This window comes from Fundulus heteroclitus, unplaced genomic scaffold (genome assembly GCF_011125445.2).
Source record: "Fundulus heteroclitus isolate FHET01 unplaced genomic scaffold, MU-UCD_Fhet_4.1 scaffold_172, whole genome shotgun sequence".
Classification (NCBI taxonomy): Eukaryota; Metazoa; Chordata; class Actinopteri; order Cyprinodontiformes; family Fundulidae; genus Fundulus; species Fundulus heteroclitus.
Window position 1 is genome coordinate 250,631 of NW_023396584.1, and position 22,342 is coordinate 272,972.

Here is a 22,342-nt window from a genome sequence, read left to right on the forward strand (position 1 = left end):
CGCAAGGTACAGGTTTAGAGCTTTATTTGTTTATAAATTTTGTACATTATGTAATGTTTTCTATGTTGTATGTCAAAGAAAGGCATCTAAGCAGATGTATTTTATGTTTGTGTTTAGTTTAGTTTTCACAGTGTAAATTGGTTATGAATCCAGTAAATGAAAACAACTGCACCTGTCGAGGCTTTCCGTTTCTTCTTTGGTCCAAGGGACTGCTAAAGTGGATTTAGACGATGACTGCAGAACTCTGGTTCTGTTCTGGCCCACAGACCATCAGTTCAATGGCCCTGACCTAAAGAGTGATTTTCTAAAAAGGTGAAATATGGGGTAACAGCCCAATGAGTGAAGAGGTGTTTAAAGTTAAAATTTAAAGTTTGGATGATTGTATTTTTTGAAAGATACAATCATCCAAAATGCCAAAAGCTGCAGAAGAGCTGACCTGAATGAGCTGAAGATTTAGAAATCTGAATGGTTGAAATAGTCCAAACTATGAAGGAAATAATTAAAGGTCCAAAAACATCCCAAACCGGCTTGAATAAAAATTGACGGCAATAATGCTGAATCATCATCTAGCAATAAAGACATCTTAACTCACCGAGCCTTTCTGCAGTTCCTCACAGCTGGAACCAGTCTCAGTCGTCCTGCTGCTGATGTGTTGTACTTCTCCAGGTCCAACTCATCCAGAACCTCCTCTGACATCTGCAGCATGTAGGCCAGAGCTGAGCACTGGATCTCTGAGAGCTTCTCTGATCTGTTCTCTGATTTCAGGAACTGTTGGATCTCTTCATAAACTGAGAGGTCCTTCATCTCCATCAGGCAGTGGAAGATGTTGATGCTTCTGTCAGGAGAGACTCTATCAGTGTTCATCTCCTTCAGGTTGTTGATGACTCTCTGGATGGTTCCTGGACTGTTCTCTGTCTGACCCAGCAGGCCTCCTAAGAGTCTCTGGTTGGACTCCACAGAGAGGCCATGAAGGAAGCGAGCAAACAGGTCCAGGTGGCCATTTTCATTTCTGAGGGATTTCTTCATGACTGCCTTCATGAACTCATCCAGAGATGAGTAATTCTGTCCTTTTCCCAGGAAGTTCTCCAGAGATGTTTCACTGTATTTTTGTCCCAGGAAGTTCTCCACCACCTCTGTGTTCCTGCTGGTGAAGCAGTGGAACATGTAGACTGCAGCCAGAAACTCCTGAATGCTCAGATGAACAAAGCAGTAGACTGCTTTCTGGAAGATCACACTCTCTCTCTTGAAGATCTCTGTACAAACTCCTGAGTACACCGAGGCCTCTGTGACATCCAGACCACACTGCTGCAGGTTTTCTGGGTAGAACATGATGTTTCCTTTCTCCAGATGTTCAAACGCCAGCCTCCCCAGCTTCAGGAGAACTTCCCTGTCAGCCTCCATCAGCTCCTGTGGACTCCTCCCATGTCCCCTATGGTACTTGTTCTTCTTCCTCCTGGTCTGGACCAGCAGGAAGTGAGAGTACATGTCAGTCATGGTCTTGGGCAGCTCTCCTCTCTGCTCTGTGGTCAACATGTTTTCCAGAACCGTAGCAGTGATCCAGCAGAAGACTGGGATTCCACACATGATATGGAGGCTCCTGGAGGTCTTGATGTGAGAGATGATTCTGCTTGACAGCTCTTCATCACTGAATCTCCTCCTGAAGTACTCCTCCTTCTGGGCGTCGCTGAAGCCTCGTACCTCTGTTACCCTGGCAACACATGAAGGAGGGATCTGATTGGCCGCTGCAGGTCTGGAGGTGATCCAGACCAGAGCCGAGGGAAGCAGGTTACCCTTGATGAGGTTTGTCAGCAGAACGTCGACTGATGACTTCTGTGTGACATCAGAAACCAGCCGACTGTGGTTGAAGTCCAGAGAAAGTCTGCTTTCATCCAGGCCGTCAAAGATGAAGAGAAGTTTGTGGCGAGCCAGCAGCTCTGCTGGGAGCTTCTGGAGGGTTGGATGGAAAACATGGAGCAGTGTGAGAAGACTGTGCTCCTCACCTCTGATCAGGTTCAGCTCCCTGAACGACAGCAGAACCACCACACAGATATCTTGGTTCTCCAAGTCCTCGGCCCAGTCCAGAGTGAACTTCTGCACTGAGAAGGTTTTTCCAACACCAGCGATGCCGTTGGTGAGAACCACTCTGATGGGTCCATGTTGGTCAGGTGAGGCTTTAAAGATGTCGTGGCACCTGATTGGAGAGTCATGGAGGTTCTGGATCCTGGAAGCTCTCTCCAGCTGCTTCACCTCATGTTGGGTATTAACCTCTTCACTCTGTCCCTCTGTGATGTAGAGATCAGTGTATATCCTGTTGAGGAGGGTTCTACTTCCTGGTTCATCACTTCCTTCAGTCACACATTCACATCTCCTCCTTAGACTGATCTTATGTTCCTCTAGAACCTCCTGCAGACCAACATCTGCTGGAACAGAGAAGAAGAGACAACTGAAGGAAAAACCTGATTTAGTGATGAAGCTGGAGCAGAAACATCTGGAACATCAGGAGGTGTTATCATTAGAAGGTCTCTTAGTTCACATGATGTGATGCTAACCAATGGGATCCATCCTTAGAACCAGAACCTTGTTAGATGGTCAGACAGCAGAGTTCTGCCTCTGCTTTGTGGCCAGTATCTGTTCACTGTCAGGATCTGATTCACAAAGCAGATGAGATGAAGAAATGCTGACAGAAACATGCAGCAGCTTTCAGCAACATGAACTCTTTAGCATCAGGTCACCATTGTCCTCATTTCTCTGTTTCTATTTGACCTTCTCCCACAAACACAGCAGCTACAGAAGAGGCAGAGAGACAGAAAATGTTTCCTTGCAGCATTTTCAGCCTTAATGAAGGAAATCTAGAGGAAATGCTCTAATCTGCCAGAGGAACAGCTCATTGGATCAGGTAGTGTTCAGAGATTCAGGGGAAATAATTGATCCTAGAAATTCTTTAAACACTTGAATTCCCAAATCCCATCTAAAGACATGGAACTGGTTCAACAGAGACTATAGAAGGAGGTTCTGATTGGAGATGTTCAGTCTCACCTGGAGCACAGCTGCTCTGATTGGCTGCCAGCAGTCCAGCTCCTGTTCTGGGTCTTTTCCCACACTGGGGGCAGGAGGAGGGTCCTGATGGAGCAGACTGGACCCAGTATGACGTGATGCACTGTCTGCAGAACCAGTGTCCACAGCTGGTAGAGACCGGGTCCATCAGGACCTTCTGACACAAAGCACAGGAGGACCGCTGCTCCTCCACACCAATGCTGCTCCTCTTCCTCCCTCTGTGAAGACATTTGTTCATCACTGAAACAGTTCACTACCAACAGAGTGGGGCTGTCCTGAAGCTGGAGACATTCATGAAGGTCCACCACAAAGAGCGGACCAGAAGCTGGGTCAGAACAGAACCTCAGCTTTGCTTTCTCTTCATGGAAGCACGAGAAGTGCAGTCAAATGTTTTCTTTGTTCCTCATCGCTTAATTGTTTCTTAAAGAAGCACAATCTGTATTGCTAGAGAATCTTTTGATAGTCAATTTAACTGGGCAGCCTCACCAATACAGGGGAGGTGGACATCTATTTATGTCACTCTGGTGATCAAAAGGGAGAGGAGTGTGATGGTAGAAAACACCAATAAAATGCTGTTCAGAGTTTTGTTTAAGATCTAAGATGGCTTATGGATTTTTTTTTATATTTGAAATGTCCTCATGTATGTCACCAGGACAAGTATGAATAACACTGTGGTTCTAAATGCTTATGATAGATCAGGTTTTCCCAGTTTATACTGTAAACTGAAACATCATTGATTCTCAGGCCTTCAGTTAAACACTGCTGGTTCTCTGACTCACTTCTTCAGAAATATTTAGCATCAAGTTAAAAGAAAAATAAAGTTACTTTGGATTCTGACCCTGAAGATCAACCAGGTGATGTTCAATATTTTATATCACTGCAGAGTCACATCCATCAGTGAGAAACTGGTTTCTTACTCTGGGTCTGAGGGTCCAGGTTCTTCACTGAACTCTGGATTGTCTTCTTTGGACCGGTCACTCCTCGTAGACTGACAGCTGGATCCTGGAGGTTCTACTCTCTGTCTGTGGTTCTGACCTCTGTAACACCAACATGTTGTTATTCAGATCACATCAATCAGTGAGAAACTTTGTAATAAAAACCTGAGAAGACGCTCTGAACACAAACTGCTGCAGAGAAGCAGAAGCTGTAAAGATCCAGAGTGAAACATTCAGATCAGAATCAGATATTCTGATCTGAAATTACTGTTCAGTTTGGTCCAACAGACCAAAATTACTGTTCAGTTTGGTCCAACAGACAGACCTGTTGGACCAAACTGAACATTATCTTAACTAGAAAAATCTGTTCCTGCGTAACAGCGAGTGAGAATGCTAATCTGCAGAATGATTTGAGCAGAAGGTGCAGAGGATCCCTGCAGAAGAGAAAAAGTAGCTCAAAAACATTGAAATTTCAAATTTGAAGAATTTGAAAAAAAAGTAAGAATTTGAAGGGATTTGAAGAATTTGAAAAAAATTGGAAGGAATTAGAAAAATGTGTAGAATTTGAAAAACTTGAAATATTTAAAGAATTAGAACAATTAGAAGAATTGGAAGAGTGAAGAATTTGAAAAATGAGAAAAAATTTAAGAATTTGAAACATTAGAAACATTTCAAGAGTTTGAAGAATGTGAAAAATTTGAAGGAATTGAAGAATTTGAAGGAATGTGCATTGATTTAAATGGTAGCATCCAAAAAAACGCACAAAAAGTGAAACATTTTAAAAAGTATAAAAGTTAGCATAACCATGAGATATAGCAGTCATGCCGGGAACGAGCCGAACGTTTTGATACCAAAATCGTTGAAATCGGTTGAAGTATGCGGGAGTAGTTAGATGCCGACGGAATAATTAGAAAGAAAAACAGGAAAACAACTAGAAAAGGCTGTTCCTGCGAAACAGTTGTGAGAATGCTAATCTGCAGAATGATTGAGCAGAAGATGCAGAAAACATTGAAATCAGACTTGAAGAATTGATGACATCAAAAGCTGGATGACTTTAAATTTCCTGCATCTAAATTCTGACAAGACCGAAGTTTTAATCTTTGGGCCAGAGTCCTCAAAAAATAAACTTCTTAACCAATCACTTAATCTGGGTGGCATTAATCTGGCCTCTGGTAATAAAGTAAAAAATCTTGGTGTTATTTTTGACCAAGACATGTCATTTAAATCCCATATTAAACAGGTTTCCAGAGTTTCCTTTTTTCACCTCCGGAATATCGCCAAAATTAGAAACATTCTGTCCAGGAGTGATGCTGAAAAACTGGTCCATGCATTTGTTACTTCAAGGCTGGACTATTGTAATTCTTTACTATCAGGAAGTCCACAAAATGCAGTTCAAAGCCTTCAGCTGATCCAAAATGCTGCAGCAAGAGTTCTGATGAAAATCAACAAGAGGGATCATATTTCTCCAATTTTAGCTTCCCTTCATTGGCTTCCTGTTAAATCAAGAATAGAATATAAAATTCTTCTTCTAACGTATAAAGCCCTTAATAATCAAGCTCCATCATATATCAGAGCTCTGATTACCCCGTATGTTCCTAACAGAGCACTTCGCTCTCAGACCGCAGGTCTGCTGGTGGTTGCTAGAGTCTCTAAAAGTAGAATGGGAGGCAGATCCTTTAGCTATCAGGCTCCTCTTCTGTGGAACCAACTCCCAGTTTTGGTCCGTGAGGCAGACACCCTGTCTACTTTTAAGACTAGGCTTAAAACTTTTCTTTTTGACAAAAATTATAACTAGTGACTCATGTTACTCTCAGCTACCTTTATAGTTTTACTGCTATAGGCTTAGGTTACTGGAGTATATCAGGATCTAATTTTCTCACTATATTGAGTTCTACTGTTCTTCAATTATGCATTATGTGTTGTCATTTCTGCTTTAACTTTCTGTTCTCTCTCTTTTCTCTTCATAGTAGGTACACCTGGTCTGGCGTTCTGTTAACTGTGACATCATCCAGAGAAGACGGCTCACCCGCTACTACCATCTAATGTAGAACAGATTACTAGATCAATGTGTGCTTCTGTGCTTTTTTGTTTCTCTTGTTGTGTCTCTGTTCTGTCTTCTGTAACCCCAGTCGGTCGAGGCAGATGACCGTTCATACTGAGCCCGGTTCTGCCGGAGGTTTTTTTTTCCCGTTAATGGGTGGTTTTTCTTCCCACTGTCGCTTCATGCTTGCTCAGTATGAGGGATTGCAGCAAAGCCATGTACAATGCAGATGACTCTTCCTGTGGCTCTACGGTTCCCCAGGAGTGAATGCTGCTTGTCGGGACTTTGATGCAATCAACTGGTTTCCTTATATAGGACATTTTTGACCAATCTGTATAATCTGACCCAATCTGTATAATATGATTGAACTTGACTTTGTAAAGTGCCTTGAGATGACATGTTTCATGATTTGGCGCTATATAAATAAAATTGAATTGAATTGAATTGAATTGAAGAATTAGAAAAAATGTAAAAATTTGAAGGGATTTGAAGAATTTGAAAAAGTTTAAAGAATTGAAAGAAATGGAAGATTTTGAAGGAATTTAAAGAATTTGAAAAATTTTGAAGGAATTTGTAAAATTTGAAGAATTTGAAAAAACTGAAGAATTTGAAAAAATTGAAGAAATTTAAAGAATTTGAAAAATTTGAAGAATTTGAAACATTTGAAGAAATTTGGAGAATTTGAAAAAATTTGAAGGAATTTGAAAATTTGAAGAAATTTGAAGAATTTAAAAAAATTTAAATTTGGAGAATTTGAAAAAATTTGAATGAATTTGAAAAATTTGAACATTTTGAAGAAATTGAAGAATTTAAAGATTAAGAACAACTAAAAAATTTCGGAAGAAATTTAGCAAGGCGCCTGCCTCGTGGTACCGTCAAAAATACTAATGGGAAGTAACACTGCGAATTTCAGCTTCCTACGGTCTTCACACCACCCGCAGTGGCCTTCGAAAGGTGCCATGTTAAGTCAATGGACCTCCTAGAAGCCTCTGGCTAGCAGCGTTGTCATGGAGACTCCCTCACAGCTGTAGCCCTCTATTTGTCTGTAAAGGCAGAACAACCCCGGCTAAGCAGAAGTTGGTGGGACCTTTCTAAAGCTACTTCTGGTTAGCAACATGCTAACCATTAGCTGCTAGCATGGTTGTGTTCAGTATCACCGGGTGATTGTACTCTGTCAGTTTGGTCCAAATCCTGTACTGGGAAGTGCCTCAAAAAGGGGTGCCAATACTTAATGTCACCAAACGTAACCAAAGTTCATTGGTTAAATTGGCCTCCTTTAGCAACTCAGCCTCACCACATCTAGGCCCAGAACTCAACATTTGACCAAAATGGTCAGTAGCGCCATTTCCCACAGGTGGGTGGTGCTGTATTGGCCAATTGGGTCGTGTCTGGGCATCATGCCAAGTCCTGTTGGAAGCAAAGGCCCAGTAGGAAAGCATGTGAAATCCAAAATGGCACAGAAAAGTGACACATAGCTGAAAGTCACTTGAAAATTTTAAAATGTCAAGAGGAAGTGACTGTGCGACACAGCAACTGCAGTGAGCGTAGAAAGTTGCCATTCTATCTCAGTGGAGCCTGTCCCTCAGGCCCTCAGAGTTCCGTCGTCATGGAAACTCACTGACACACCTGCAGCGGTCCAGTCTACAGAAGTGCAGACACTTTCCGTCAGAGTCTGCCTATTGGGTTATAATGGAGAACTTTGCCTTGAACAACGCTCCATATCTCCTGATCCGAAAATTGTTGAGACGTAATTTTTTCTGCATTTATTTTGTAACGGATAGGGGAAGAAGACAAGCTATCGGTTTTTGCTGGAAAAAGTTTAATAAAGGCATAAAGAATTATGATATAAAGGGGATTTTTAGCGAATTTCAGAAATCCTCTAAAAAGGTTCCCGAACAAATCGCTCTAGCTGAAAAAGTATAAGAGATATCAAGATAATTCTTTCATTGTGAGTATCAGCAGGCTTTTGAGGACTATGGAGCTCATTTGTATGTTTGGACAAAAATCGGTGTAGGCACAGCGACGATGTAAAAAAGTGGATGATGTGGAAGAATGAAGCTCCAAAGCGTTTTCAGGATGTTGCACATTCGCTACTCCCGAACAAATTGTTCCTGCGGCAAAACTGTAACAGCTATCGACAAAATTATTTTTTTGTGAGTGCCAGAAGGGTCTGGACATTCATGTGTGAAAGTCTCATGCCTGTACATAAAACGGTTTAGGAGTAGCGACGATGTAGAAAAGTGCCTCATTTGTGGGGATGGACGTTTGATCCTGTTTCAGCATTTTTCCAAAACGCTACTCCCGAACAAATTGTTCCTGCAGCAAAACCGTAACATTTATCGACAAAATTCCTTTTTTGTGAGCACCAGAAGCGTCTGGACATGAAAGAATGAAAGTATCATGCTTGTACAAAAAACGGTTTAGGAGTAGCGAAGATGTAAAAACATGTGTCGCTTGGGAATGTCAGGTGTGATTTTTCACCACACCTCCATAGAAAATCAATGGAGAGCTTTCCGGCTTCGTGGTGCTCTGAGGTGATTTGCGAAAAATCTATAAATGCTACATCAATGAGGATTACATTTCCAGAATCCAGACAAAAATTCCTACGTTGTGATGTATAATTCATGTGAATAGAGTGAAAATTGAGTGATTGGGAAGAAGTTGTTCAGAGAAGGAAAATCTATGGAATCGTTAGAGTGGCCACTCTAAATGAACTTCCTCTCAACCATAGCAACGCATTCATTTCTCTGAATTTCTTGAAAAGCCAAAATTATTTTAAGGAGGTACTATATCAAAATGGTGAAAGATATGAAAAGGCTGAAGTAACTGAAGATAGCTGAAGGTTATTTGAACATTTTAAAAGTTGAATGGTGTTTCTAGCTGAAAGTAGGCTGAAGCAGTAAGCTGTCAAATAGCTGAAAAATTTGAAGAATTTGAAGGATTCTCCATTCATTTTCAATGAGAGCAAAAAACTCACAAAAAGTTGAATATTTTAAATACTATAAAAGTTATAATTACCAAAAGACATAGCAGTAATGTCATGAACGAGCTGAACGTTTTGATACAAAAATTGTTTCAATCGGTTGAAGTATGCAGGAGTAGTTAGATGCCGAAAAACGTACGGAATAATAATCAAGACCTGAAGGAACTTAATAAGTGAGAATGCTGTATAGCATTCTCACTTGATAAGTGAGAATGCTGTACAGCATGCTGTATAGCATTCTCACTGACTAGAAAAAGCTGTTCCTGTGTAACAGCGAGTGAGAATGCTAATCTGCAGAATGATTTGAGCAGAAGATGCAGAAGATCCATGCAGAAGAGAAGAAATAGCTGAAATGTAATAAAAGAACAAATTTTAACATGAAAAACAGCTGAAGGATTAGAAGAATGTTATGAAACAGCTGAACTAGTTGAAGATAGTTGAAGAATATTTGAAAGTTAGTATTAGTAGTACTAATACTACTACTAAATTTTAGTAGAAGTAGTAGTAGTACTAGTAGTAGTATTAGTAGTAGTATCAGTAGTAGTAGTAGTAGTATCATAAGTAGTAGTAGTAGTTTTAGCAGTAGTAGTAGTAGCTGCAGCAGTAGTAGTAGTATAAGTAGTAGTAGTAGTATTTTTTGTAGTAGTAGTTGTAGTACTAGTAGTAATATCAATTGTATCAGAAGAATTTGAAGGAATTTGAAGTATTTCAAATTTTTGAAAAAAAAATTGAAAGAAATGAAGAATTTGAACAATCAGAAGAATTTGAATGAATTTGAAGGAATGTGAAAATTTTGAAGAATTGCATTAATTTCAATGGGAGCAAAAAAACACACAAAAATTACAAATATTTTAAAAAGTATGAAAGTTAGCATAGGGAAAAAATGTCACTAGACATGACAGATTTGAACTGACACTCTCATTTAAATGACACTCTCAGCATGAAGGCTGGAGCCTTAACCACTGTGCTAAACAGCTACATACAAACACTGTCCTTTTGACATATTAAGAATTTATGCAATATGGAGAATTTGAAAAATGAGAAAAATGTGAAAGATTTGAATAATTTGAATAATTTGAAAAATGTGAATGATGTGAATAATATGAAGAATTTGAAGGAATTGAAGGAATTTGCATTGATTTCAATGGGAGCAAGCGGAAAAACGCACAAAAAGTGAAATATTTGAAAAATTATAAAAGTTGCATAACCATGAGATATAGCAGTCATGCCGGGAATGAGCCGAACGTTTTGATACCCAAATTGTGGAAATCGGTTGAAGTATGCGGGAGTAGTTAGATTGCATGGAATAATAAATATAATAACTAGAAAAAGCTGTTCCTGCCTAACAACGAGTGAGAATGCTAATCTGCAGAATGATTTGAGCAGAAGATGCAGAAGATCCATTACCTGACTCCGCCAGATAGATTTGCTCCGCATATCCATCTGGAAACCTTCCGTTGAAGTAATTTTGGGAAGGGGCGAAAATACTGGTTAGGTGATTGGCCTATGTTGGTGATAGACGGGCCAAATGAACCAATCAGATTCGTCGTCGCTCGTAACAGAGCGACGACGAAAACACAACCACAAGCCAAGCTACTCTTGCTGCTGCAGGTAAAGGCTCGTTAGCTCAGCAAAGAAATACTCTGTAATTCCGATAAAACTTGCTCGATAGCCGCGCTAACGCTAGTTTCATCGGCTGAAGCTGCCATGTTGTTTAGACTGAACTGACGCGCTTCCCGTTGCGTCACACCTCAACCAGCCTCAAAGCCAACGCTGATTGGACGTTCGTTTGGTGAACGGCTCCAAATTTTCTTCAACGGAGAGTATCCAGACTGATCTGCGAGTGAAACCTTGAAAGCTCGCGAGATCAGGATGGTCTCACGAGGCTAGAAGATCCATGCAGAAGAGAAGAAATAGCTGAAAAACATTGAAGAATTTAAAAATTACAAAAAGTAATTTGTAGTAGTAGTAGTAGTTGTATCACTGGTCGTAGTAGTAGTTGTATCAGTGGTAGTAGTAGTAGTAGTAGTATCAGTAGTAGTAGTAGTGGTATCAGTAGTAGCAGCAGTAGTAGTAGTAGCAGTAGCAGCATCAGCAGCAGCAGTAGTAGTAGTAGTAGTGGTATCAGTAGTAGTAGTAGTAGTAGTAGTAGTACAATCAGTAGTAGTAACAGTTTTAGTAGTAGTAGTATCAGTAGGATCAGTAGTTGTAACAGTTGTAGTATTAGTATCAGCAGCAGTAGTAGTAGTAGTAGTATCAGTAGTGTCAGTAGTAGTAGTAGTAGTAGTATCAGTAGTGTAATAGTAGTAGTAGTAGTAGTAGTAGTAGTAGTAACAGTAGTAGTAGTAGTATTAGTAGTAGTAGTAGTATCAATAGTACTATCAGTAGTAGTAGTAGTATCATCAGTAGTACTATCAGTAGTAGTAGTATCATCAGTAGTACTATCTGTAGTAGTAGTAGTAGTAGTATCAGTAGTAGTAGTAGTAGAATCAGTGGTAGTAGTAGTAGAATCAGTAGTAGTAGTAGTAGTAGTAGTAGTATCAGTAGTACTATCAGTAGTAGTAGCATCAGTAGTCGTGTCAGTAGTAGTAGTTGTAGTATCAGTAGTATTATCAGTAGTAGTAGTATCAGTAGTAGTAGTTGTATCAGTAGTAATAGTAGTAGTAGTAGTAGTAGTAGTATCAGTAGTAGTAGTTGTAGTATCAGTTGTAGTATCAGTAGTAGTAGTAGTAGTAGAATCAGTGGTAGTAGTAGTAGAATCAGTAGTAGTAGTAGTAGTATCAGTAGTACTATCAGTAATAGTAGTAGTAGTAGTATCAGTAGTACTATCAGTAGTAGTAGTAGCATAAGTAGTCGTGTTAGTAGTAGTAGTTGTAGTATCAGTAGTATTATCAGTAGTTGTAGTATCAGTTGTAGTAGGAGTAGTATCTGTTGTAGTAGTGGTATTAATATCAGTTGTATCAGAAGAATTAGAAGAAATTTGAAAAATTAGAAAAATTTGAAGTATTTCAAAAATGTTGAAAAATTTCAAAAAAGGGGAATAATTTCAACCATTTGAACAATTTGAACAATTAGAACAATTAGAATAATTGTAGGAATTGGAAGAATCTGAAGCAATTTGAAGCAATTTGCATTGATTTCAATAGGAACAGCTAAAAAAAATCGCACAAAAAGTGAAATATTTTATTTATTTATTTATTTTTTCCCCAGTGTCCTGTCTAGCAATGTGGCAATAAAAATTGATATCTTAATGCCAACTAGAGCTCGACAGATTTTACTTTCACAAGTGGAGCAAACAGCTTTCGCCATAATGCTCCGCTTGATTTGTGCGTGTAAATAGCTTTATTGTGATTCCTGCAGGGAGAATTTCAAATTATATGGACACTACAATGGGAAAGCAGGAGAGTAAAAGAAAAACAAGAACAGAAAAAAAGAGAAAGAAGAGGTGAAAGAAAGAAGAGATAAAAGGAAGAGAATGATAAAACGTCCTCTGTCTGCTCCATCACCTGGAAAGAGACACAAAAAGAACAGCACAACCAACAGACATAAAGCAACAGATACAATCGTGTAACACCTTGATACCATTGCTAAATCATATGTATTATTATTTAAGCTGACATGTGTAATGTGATACCTAAAAAAGAAAGTAAAAGAAAGTAAATAAATAAATTATAGCCTTTCTGTATATAAGTGAACATTTAATACCTGGGACCCAGCACCTGTGGGAGTTTGTGAGAGTGCACTAGTTTAGGTGAAAATTATCCAGAAGGAAATAGCTTGATAGTGATTGTGGAGAACCGAAGACCCACCTTCCCCGAGCACAGAGGCAGGAGTCAGGGGACCCGTAACCCCGGACTCCCAAAGGGGCCCCCAAAGCAGTGCGCCCGAGAGGGGCCTTCACAGGAAATCTGCAACCCCCCCCCCCCCCCCGAGGAAAGAGGAGAGACGACCCCGAGGAAATCCCCCAGCCACCGCAATGCTGACGCCCCCAAGAGCTGCGGGGACGAGCCCGTGGGCTCCGCCGGCAGCCGGCCGCGCTGAAGTGTTCCTGGCCATGGGCCCTGGGGGCCAGAGGCCCCAGGGGCGCCCCGCCCCCGCGGCAGGGGCCCCGGCCGCCCCCCGGGGGGCCAGGCCCCGCGAAGTCACCGCCGGGAATGGGCCGGCGCCCACCCGGAAACCCGCCCCAAACCCGAGGACCGTCAACGCGCCAGAGGGCCAAGGCGCCCGCCAACGCAGCGGAGGAGGGCAGGACGCGGGGGGATGGGCTCCGCACCTATCGGAGACTTGAGATGATCTTGGGAGAGGGAGCGGACCGGACCCGAACCTGGGAAAAACAAAACAAAAAAACAAAAAAAACTCATTCACACCATCCCTCCCTTGTGCCCCACTCGCCACACACAGACACAAAAAAAAGGGACGCTGTACACATATTCCCACATAGCATTCACATCCAAAAATCCCAAGGGGGGGGGTCACCACAATTCAACAATACGACTGCCTGTGCCCGACCCCCGGCCCCGCCCCCGGACCAGACGCCCCCCGGACCAGGCCCCCCAAAGAGGGGGGGCCGACACGACCCGTACGGGCCATCCGACCAGAGCCCCCCCTCACCCACTATATACCTAATAAACCCCCTCCCACCCCGACCTTACCCTAGCCACCCCTGCCCCCCATCCCTTCCTGAGGAGAGCAGAGGCGTCAGCCCCAGACCCGGTAAGCCGCTGGCTAGCCGCAGCAGCCCCCCGCCAAGACCCCGGACCCAGTGGCCCGCACCTCCTCCAGGCCCCAGACTCCGTGCCGCGATCGGAGATCGGGGGTGTGCAAAAGACCCCCGATCCTCCCTACGCCCGCTCAGATGTTGTGTTGTTGCATGTTGATCTCAGGTGTGTTTAAAACTGGGAGCACCGAAAGGGGTGCATGGCACAGCCCACCCCCCCTCCGGAAGGAAGCTGGTGCCAGCGCCCCCCCTCCAAGCAACTACCCAGAACCCTCAATGTCTAAATGCGAGAGGGGGTGAAGGGAGCCGCCCGGGGCGAGGCTCACACAACATAAGCCCCCCCCCCCCCCAGACGTCTCCCCCCACCCCCCAAATCGTGGCCTACATGAATGTGCGTTGTGAAAATGTTTGGAGTGAAAGTGTCTAAAATGCATGATAAAATTGGGGAGAGGGATGTCACCAAAAGGTGGCAACCTCCAGTAACGCCCTCTCCCCAAGGACCTACATGTGTGGCGGCGTGATGGAGCAGGCAGAGGGAGGAGTCCGGGGATGGGGAGCAAAGGACTGGGGAGCCAACCCAGGGAGCCAGCTCCCCTACTGACTCCAATAGGCACCCCCGCTCCCCGAAAGCTCCACCCGGAGAAAGGGGCCCCTCCAGCGGCACCACCATAGCCCGGGGGCCGGGGAGAGGCCGCAGGGCCCGCCAGCCAACCACCCACCAGGACCAACACCTCTACCTCCCCCAGCCCACCCCCCAAGCCTACTGTATTTACCCCCCCCCCCCCCGAAAAAAATTATTATTATTAATAATAATAATAATAATAATAATAATAATAATAATAATAATAATATATAAATAAATTAATTAAAAAATAAGTTAATAAGATGGGGGACCCTGGCCAGCCAGCCCGCACGAGCCATCCCAAACCCCACCCCCCAGGTGAAACCCACACCGGGAGACTACACGGACCAGGACAGGGGGCCGGACACAAGCCCACCAGAACGTCCACCAAACCCCCCCCCCCCCCCCCCCCCCCACCCACACCACCCGTAGATTTAACCCCTCCCCAACACTAACATTCAAACATCTCACCATACATTCGACACTAGACATCCAGGCTGGGTAAGTCACTACTCCCCCTCCCTCCCCTCCTCCCACTAGCAGAATGCCAACCCAAAGAAGGGGAAGAGCATCTGCCCTGAGATGTTAATGACCATGCCCCCCTACCAGCTCAACAGGCCCCGAGGCCCCCCAGCGCACCAGAGGCCCCGTGCAGGGGCAGACACCCGGGCGCACGCTGGCCCAGACCCCAAGCGGCACACCCCCCGGAACCGGAACCCCCGAGGCCCCGCCGGGGCCCCCGCCCGAGGGTGGCGCGCCCCAGGGACCCCAGGCCCCCAGACCCACCCAGGACCCACCCAGCGACAGCACAGCTACCAGGTCAGTAACCCACGTCCGTCACCGCGTAGCTCCCCAAGAGCGCCGCACCCGTAGGCCTCCCAAGCTCCTCCCAGATGGGGGCAACAGACCCTGGAGTCAGACCCACCAAGCGCCCCACTCCAAGTGCCCCCAGAGTCCCAGGAATCCCTCCACCCAGCCACTGCGCCCTGCAAGGAAGCCACCCACCGCCCCCCATTCCACTAAGTGATAGTGCTAATCAAAGGAGCCCAAAGAGATCAAACAGATGTGGATGCAGATGCTGTCTCAAGATTAATATGATCCAACAAAGATCTCTATACTGATTGATACTGAGATTCTCCTTACTTTTCCAATTCATGAGGATAGTTTTCTTTGCGATACATAGTGCAGTGAAAACCATGTAAACTATTTTATTCCCCAGAGGGCTTTCCTCAAAATTACCAAGCAAGCAAACTGATGGGGAAGGTGTAATTTTACAGCTCAAGCACTTTGATAAGTCCTTACATATCTGTGTCCAGAACCTCTGGACTGGTGTGCATAACCATAACGCATGAATATAATTATCAGGATGATTGCCTATGCAGTGTGGACAGATATTAGATTGTGCCAGACCCATCTTGAATAATCTTTGTCCTGTGTAGTGTACTCTGTGAAGGATTTTGTATTGTATTAGTTGTAAGTTGGTGTTTCTAGTCAATTTGAAAGTTCTTAGACATATCTGAGCCCAGAAGTCTTGTTCAAAGCTGACTGATAGATCCTCTTCCCATTTCATAATAGGAAGAGATATTGAATCATCTATTTTAGTCAGTGTCCTGTATGATTTAGACAGTAGTTTGGGGGGGGGGTTAAATCTAGGAACTCTATTATATTACTTGGAATTTGTAAACCACCTTTAATATTCTTAAATTTTTTTCTAATTATAGATTTAAGTTGTTCATATTCCAAAAAATTATTTTTACTAATGCCATATTGCATATTTAGTTTGGAAAAATTGATGAACTCAGTTCCATCAAGTAAATGTTCCAGATATTCAATACCTTTATTCTTCCAGTATGTAAAGTTTATCATATTATTATTTTGTAGGATGTCAGGGTTGTTCCAGATGGGTGTACGACTGCATGGGATAAGTGACGACTTTGTCATTTTAAGAAACTCCCACCATGCTGTCAGAGTTGAGCTGATATTGATATTTTTAAAGCATGTATGCCGTTTTATATTTGAGTTAATAAACGGCAAATCTGAAATCATGATATTATTGCATATTTTCTGTTCTATATCTATCCAGGGCTCGTCTAAAGGATTTTGCTTTATCCATTTAGTGATATATTGTAGTCTATTTGCCAAGTAGTACTTATGGAAGTTAGGCAGATCTAGTCCCCCTCTGTCTTTAGTTTTCTGTAGCGTCTTTAAGCTGATACGGGGCGGTTTATCTTTCCAAAGAAATTTAGAGATTGAAGAGTCTAGAGATTTAAACCAGTCAGATGATGGTTTATTGTAGCCTCGTGAGACCATCCTGATCTCGCGAGCTTTCAAGGTTTCACTTGCAGATCAGTCTGGATACTCTCCGTTAAAGAAAATTTGGAGCCGTTCACCAAACGAACGTCCAATCAGCGTTGGCTTTGAGGCGGGTGGAGGTGTGACGCAACGGGAAGCGCGTCAGTTCAGTCTAAACAACATGGCGGCTTCAGCCGATGAAACTAGCGTTAGCGTGGCTATCGAGCAAGTTTTATCGAAATTACAGAGTATTTCTCTGCTGAGCTAACGAGCCTTTACCTGCAGCAGCAAGAGTAGCTTGGCTTGTGGTTGTGTTTTCGTCGTCGCTCTGTTACGAGCGACGACGAATCTGATTGGTTCATTTGGCCCGTCTATCACCAACATAGGCCAATCACCTAACCAGTATTTTCGCCCCTTCCCAAAGTTACTTCAACGGAAGATTTCCAGATGGATATGCGGAGCAAATCTATCTGGCGGAGTCAGGTAAGGTTTATTGGGGATCATTGAAAATAAGTAATTAATTCTAGGTAAGACCATCATTTTAATCGAAGCTACCCTACCCATGAGTGAAATTGGAAGCGATTTCCATCTATCCAGGTCATCTTCTATCTTTTTTAAAAGTGGGATGTGATTAGATTTTACTAAATCCGCAAGTTTAGACGACACAGTGATACCCAAATATGTGATGTTTCCTGAGCACAAATGTAAATCTAGGGGGTTTTGGAAAGAGCAATTAATTGGCAGTACCGTACATTTAGACCAGTTTATAGAGTAATCAGAAACCTTTGAGAAGGATTCTAGTATTCTAATTACTTGAGAAAGGGAAGAGTTTGAGTGCTGAAGATAGAGTAATACATCATCAGCATAAAGACTAATCTTATGCTCTATATTCATGCATTTTATACCTTTAATAACCTTTGTTTGTCTAATTGTTGCTGCTAGAGGTTCAATAAAAATGGCAAAAAGTGAGGGGGAAAGTGAGCATCCTTGTCTAGTGCCCCTCTGGAGACAAAAGCTGGAAGATGTTTGATTATTTGTCCTGACACAGGCTGTAGGAGAGCTGTATAAAATTTTTAACAAATTTATTAAAAAAATTGCCAAAACCAAATTTATGCAGAGTAGCGAATAAAAAAATCTAATGCTTTTTCTGCATCCAAAGACATTATAATAGTTTTATTATTTGTACTGTAGGAATAATCTATTAAATTAAGTAATCTGCGTGTATTTGTGGATGACTGCCTTCCTCTGATAAAGCCAGTTTGGTCTGGGTGGATTATGAAAGGAGTGACTTTATCTAATCGTTTTGCAAAAGCTTTACATATTATTTTAATATCCACGTTGATTAAGGATATGGGACGATAGCTGGTAGGCAACATAGGATCTTTGCCTGGCTTAAGCAGAAGACTGATGGTGACAGAGTTCATATTAGCTGGAGATCTGCCATTTTCCTGAATTTCTTGCAACATTCTGTGAAACGTTGGTATTTTAAAAAGTGTAAAAGTTAGCATAACCATGAGCTATAGCAGTTTTTTTTTTTTTGCGGCTCTAGTGGCACGCGTTTTATTGACAGTGAGCTGAGGGGGGAAGACATGCATCAAAGTGCCACGGGTCGGAGTCGATTCCGGACTGACCGCGTCAAGGACTATAGGCCTAACCGCTCTGCCACGGGCGCGCTCGTGTCGAACGTTTTGATACCAAAATTGTTGAAAGCGGTTGAAGTATGCGGGAGTAGTTAGATGCCGACGGATTAATAATAAAGAAAAACAGGAAAACAATAAGTGAGAATGCTGTATAGCATTCTATCCAGGTTCTACTGGTCTGGATCACATGGGTCCAACCAACACCTGCAGGACAACAGGTTCATGTCACAGTATAATGGAGCTGATGAGATCAGATTTAGATGAATTATACTACAAAGTACTTCTATAGTATTCACTTCTAGTACTACAAAGCCCAGAAAGTTCTGGACACAGTCTGATTGATCACATCTAGTCTGAGAAGATGGAGAGCAGAGGATCTGGTCCCTGATAGCAGGACTAAAGCTGTTGATCTGGTCTGAGGAGCTGATGTGACCGTCATTAAAGAACAGAACCCATGAACAGACCATGAGGCAGAACCTTAGAACCAGAACAAAGCTGAAACCAGGGAGATGCTGAAGTTAAACCAATTAATATTCTAGATATTACATCCCTGTGGAGTCAGATGGATCAGTTTAAAACTAGGTTCTTACTCTGAGGGTCCAGGTTCTTCACTGAAGTACAGAGGTTTATCTTTGGACTGATCACTCCTCATAGATGGACAGCTGGATCTAGGAGGTTCTGCTCTCTTCTTCTTTATACCACAATCCTCCATCTTCTGGACTTTAGTCAGCCTGAGAGAGAAACAGAACCAGTCAGTACCCATTGGTTCAGGTCCAGTCAGTGTCTGTAAAGCAGAAAGCTGATTCCCATCATGCTTGTAGAGGACCAGAGGAACCTGAGTTCAGCAGGTACCATCTGGGTCTGGATTGTCCTCTCCTTCACTACTTCATGCACCTCCTGATGTCTGCTGGGGGATCTCCTCAGAACCATCTGGAGAAGTTCTAGTTCTATTTAGAAAATGAAGCTAAAACTGAGTGTGAAACCTTTTCTGGTCTAAACTGGAATCATGTTCCAGGTCTGTAGAAACATCCAGAGTGAGGGCAGATGTAGTGAATAAAGGAGGGAACATTTCCTCTGAAGTTCTGATGTGTTGGTTCTGAACACAGCAGCCCGCTCACATGTTGGAGCCGGCTCCTGTTAGAGAGCCTTCAGTTAAAGCAGCAGTTCTGAAACCTGTTAGGTCCAGACCTCGTTTAGAGGAAGATGTTCTGCTGGTCCCTCTGCTGAGAGTCAGAATCTCTCAGAGACCAGAACATCAAGAGGAACCAGAGAAAACTTCCCTTTTAAACATTTTAACATCACTTTGAACATCAGCATCACCTGAGGAGCAGGTAGCAGCAGCAGTTATCATGGTAACATAGCAGACAGACAGCTTTACCTGCTAACAGTAACATGACTTTACAGCAGAACCTGAAAACCCTTTAAAGGATTTAACAGAGTTTTAAAGAAAGGGCAGAAATACTTCTTCCAACTCATTGGTTCAAATTCCCAAACACTAAATTAATTTTTAAGACAATTAGTCTTAAAAATCATCAATCATCAGGATCAATCATCCTCCCGTTAGAAATCAAATCTATCTTTTACTGTCATCTGTCCGCCTCGGTTGGCGTGTCTTCTCCGTTTACCACCATGGACCAGCCCTTCGTCTTCAGCCCTTCGTCCTCAGCCCTTCGTCTTCAGCCCTTCGTCCTCAGCCCTTCGTCTTCAGCCCTTTCTGCCCGTCTATTCCCGCTGTGATCTCCTGCTGCCTTACTGTCTCCTGCTCACCCTGGACACTCTCCTGCCTGCACTACATTTTGGTTGTACACCACTGGTTCACTGACTTACATCCGTCATGATTCTTTAGCTTTAATTTCAGTTAAAAACAAAATTAGGTGACTTTTGCTTTATACATGAAACAACACCAAACAGTTAGCATTTCATTATCTCTGCATAGTCACATAAATCAGTCAGAAACTGGGTTCTCACTCTGATTCTGAAGGTCCAGGTTTTTACTGAAGTCTGGAGGTCAAAGTTTGAAGTCGTCACTCCTCATAGACGGACAGCTGGATCCAGAAGGTTCTGCTCTGTTCTCCTTTAGATCAGTTCCCACTGATTTAGGTCCAGTCAGTGTCGTGATCCTTCCACATTCCACAAAGACAAAATCCACTGAAAGGAAAACCAGGAGAAGTTAACACTTATCCTGACCCAGGATATTCTCTTTTTTCTGTTCTGCTACAAAACAGACTCTGAACCCGTCTCTCCTGATCTGATACCGGACTACAACCAACTCACCTGAGGCTCCGCCCACCTGTCAAGGTCTACCTAAGTTTAAACACCTTTCTCTTGATTTGTTCTTCTCTTTTTATCAACAGTAAACTGAGCAGTAAAACACTGAGGTCAGATTTAAACTTCTGGGTTTTTAAGTCTAGAGGTGACTTTTGTCATTTCTTCATTCTCTCCTTTTTCCTCTGAGGTAAACATCCACCTTCATGCTGCCAAATCTACTTCAAGGTTCAAGGTCCAACGTACATTTATTATCCTAGGGGGTAATTGTGTTTCACAGCCAGCAGTAAAAAGACAGGAAAAAACAAACACACTTTCAACATTCAAACAGTTAAATACTAAAGTTTAAAACACGTAAAACTGATGTTTGAGTGACTTTCAGAACCAGTTAGTTCTGTGTGGCGGCAGGGTAGATCTGCAGATGATGGGAGCAAAACAAGGTCTGTACTAGTTGGATGACTTGAAATAGATCCGACTTTTATCAGCAACCAGACCTCGTACAGTCCACTGTGGTCCTGAAAGGCCATAAAGTCGTAACCATAAATCTTAATAAACACTCCAAAGTTGAATCCTCTGTCTGACACTAAGTGACTTGAACCAGCAGATAAAAGAAAATATAGGAACAGATTCTAGTGAACAAAAAAATGTATATAAGTGGTATCAACATTTGAACAAAGCTTACAGTAATAATAAACAAGCTGGTTTGCTGTTTTACATACAAAGTGGAGTTCAACGTAAAAGTTTATTTTTATAGCTTGTTTTCACAGACTGATGTCACAAAATAGTTCACAAGAAGGTTAAACCCAACAAAACACACAGTATTGTACAATATAGAAAAATACAAAATACATTAATAAATGCAGATCATAAAAGCTCAAGTATAACTAAAAGCTTGTTGTAATAAAAACATCTTTCACTGCGTTTTAAAACTATCCACTGTGTCCAAACTCCGTAGGGAGATCAGCAGTAGATCTCAGTCTGGGTATCACAGCTTGGAGAGATCGGTCTCCTCTCCTGGCGGGGGGAGATCAGTAAAATGTTTTTATCAAATAAGCTCAGACAGGAGGAGGGACGTATTTGAATAAGGTAAAAAAAAACATACAATGGCAGCTTATCCATCTTACTCTGAAGGGTGAGACTAAAGTTTCAAGAGGAAATCTAAACCTAACAGGCAGCCTGTATAGCACCTTTAAACAGGGACATCATACTTTTCAGTTCTTCCTTTTCATGTTTAAATCATTCAGTTTGATCTATATAACGTGAAATTTACCCTCACATTCTCCTCTTTTTACCCCTGTTTTGAGGTGTGTCTGAGAGCAACTCGTTTTGGTGCAGTCTCTTTAAATCTCAAGGAGGCACTTCACACCCTGACCTCTCCAGGTAGCAGAGTGTTCCACTCCACCCGATAAACCATTTTTGTAGTCTGAGGGTGTAATGAACAACCAAACATTTTGACTTATTCAGCTGGATTTATAGTAATAGTAATATCATTTTTATTGTCATTGAAACATACATTATAACAAAATTTGGTCTCTGCTTTTAACCCATCACCCTTGGGGAGCAGTGGGCTGCCATATGCGGCACCTGGGAAGCGTTCTGGGGTTAAGGGTCTTGCTCAGGGACCCAGAGTGCAGGCACTGGGGATCGAACCGGGTACTTGCATCCTTCTCTGAGTGCAAGCGCACTCAGGTAACCACTAGGCCAACACTCCCAATACACCGAGACACAGCTCGGTAGGCAATTTGGGGTTAAGTGCCTTGCACATCCTCATGTAGCAAGGGAAAGCTGGAATC

The 22,342-nt window shown here is 42.6% G+C and overlaps 1 protein-coding gene across 2 annotated transcripts in view; it reads right to left on the reverse strand.

The window, feature by feature from the left end:
• Positions 1-20,432, reverse strand: part of LOC105923222 (NACHT, LRR and PYD domains-containing protein 5-like) — a 46,971-nt gene extending 26,539 nt beyond the window's left edge. Inside the window, exons 1-5 of one of the 2 annotated variants that reach the window (XM_036129455.1) lie at positions 20,253-20,432; positions 18,875-19,015; positions 3,972-4,091; positions 3,037-3,272; positions 593-2,420 (exon numbers count right to left, since the gene is read on the reverse strand). In XM_036129455.1, the coding sequence (XP_035985348.1) occupies positions 593-2,420; positions 3,037-3,272; positions 3,972-4,091; positions 18,875-18,996 (2,306 nt within the window). In that variant the 5' untranslated portion in view covers positions 18,997-19,015; positions 20,253-20,432. The remainder of the gene's footprint in view (positions 1-592; positions 2,421-3,036; positions 3,273-3,971; positions 4,092-18,874; positions 19,016-20,252) is intronic. The other variant, XM_036129456.1, reaches the window with a different exon arrangement.
• Between the last annotated feature and the right edge of the window lie 1,910 nt (positions 20,433-22,342).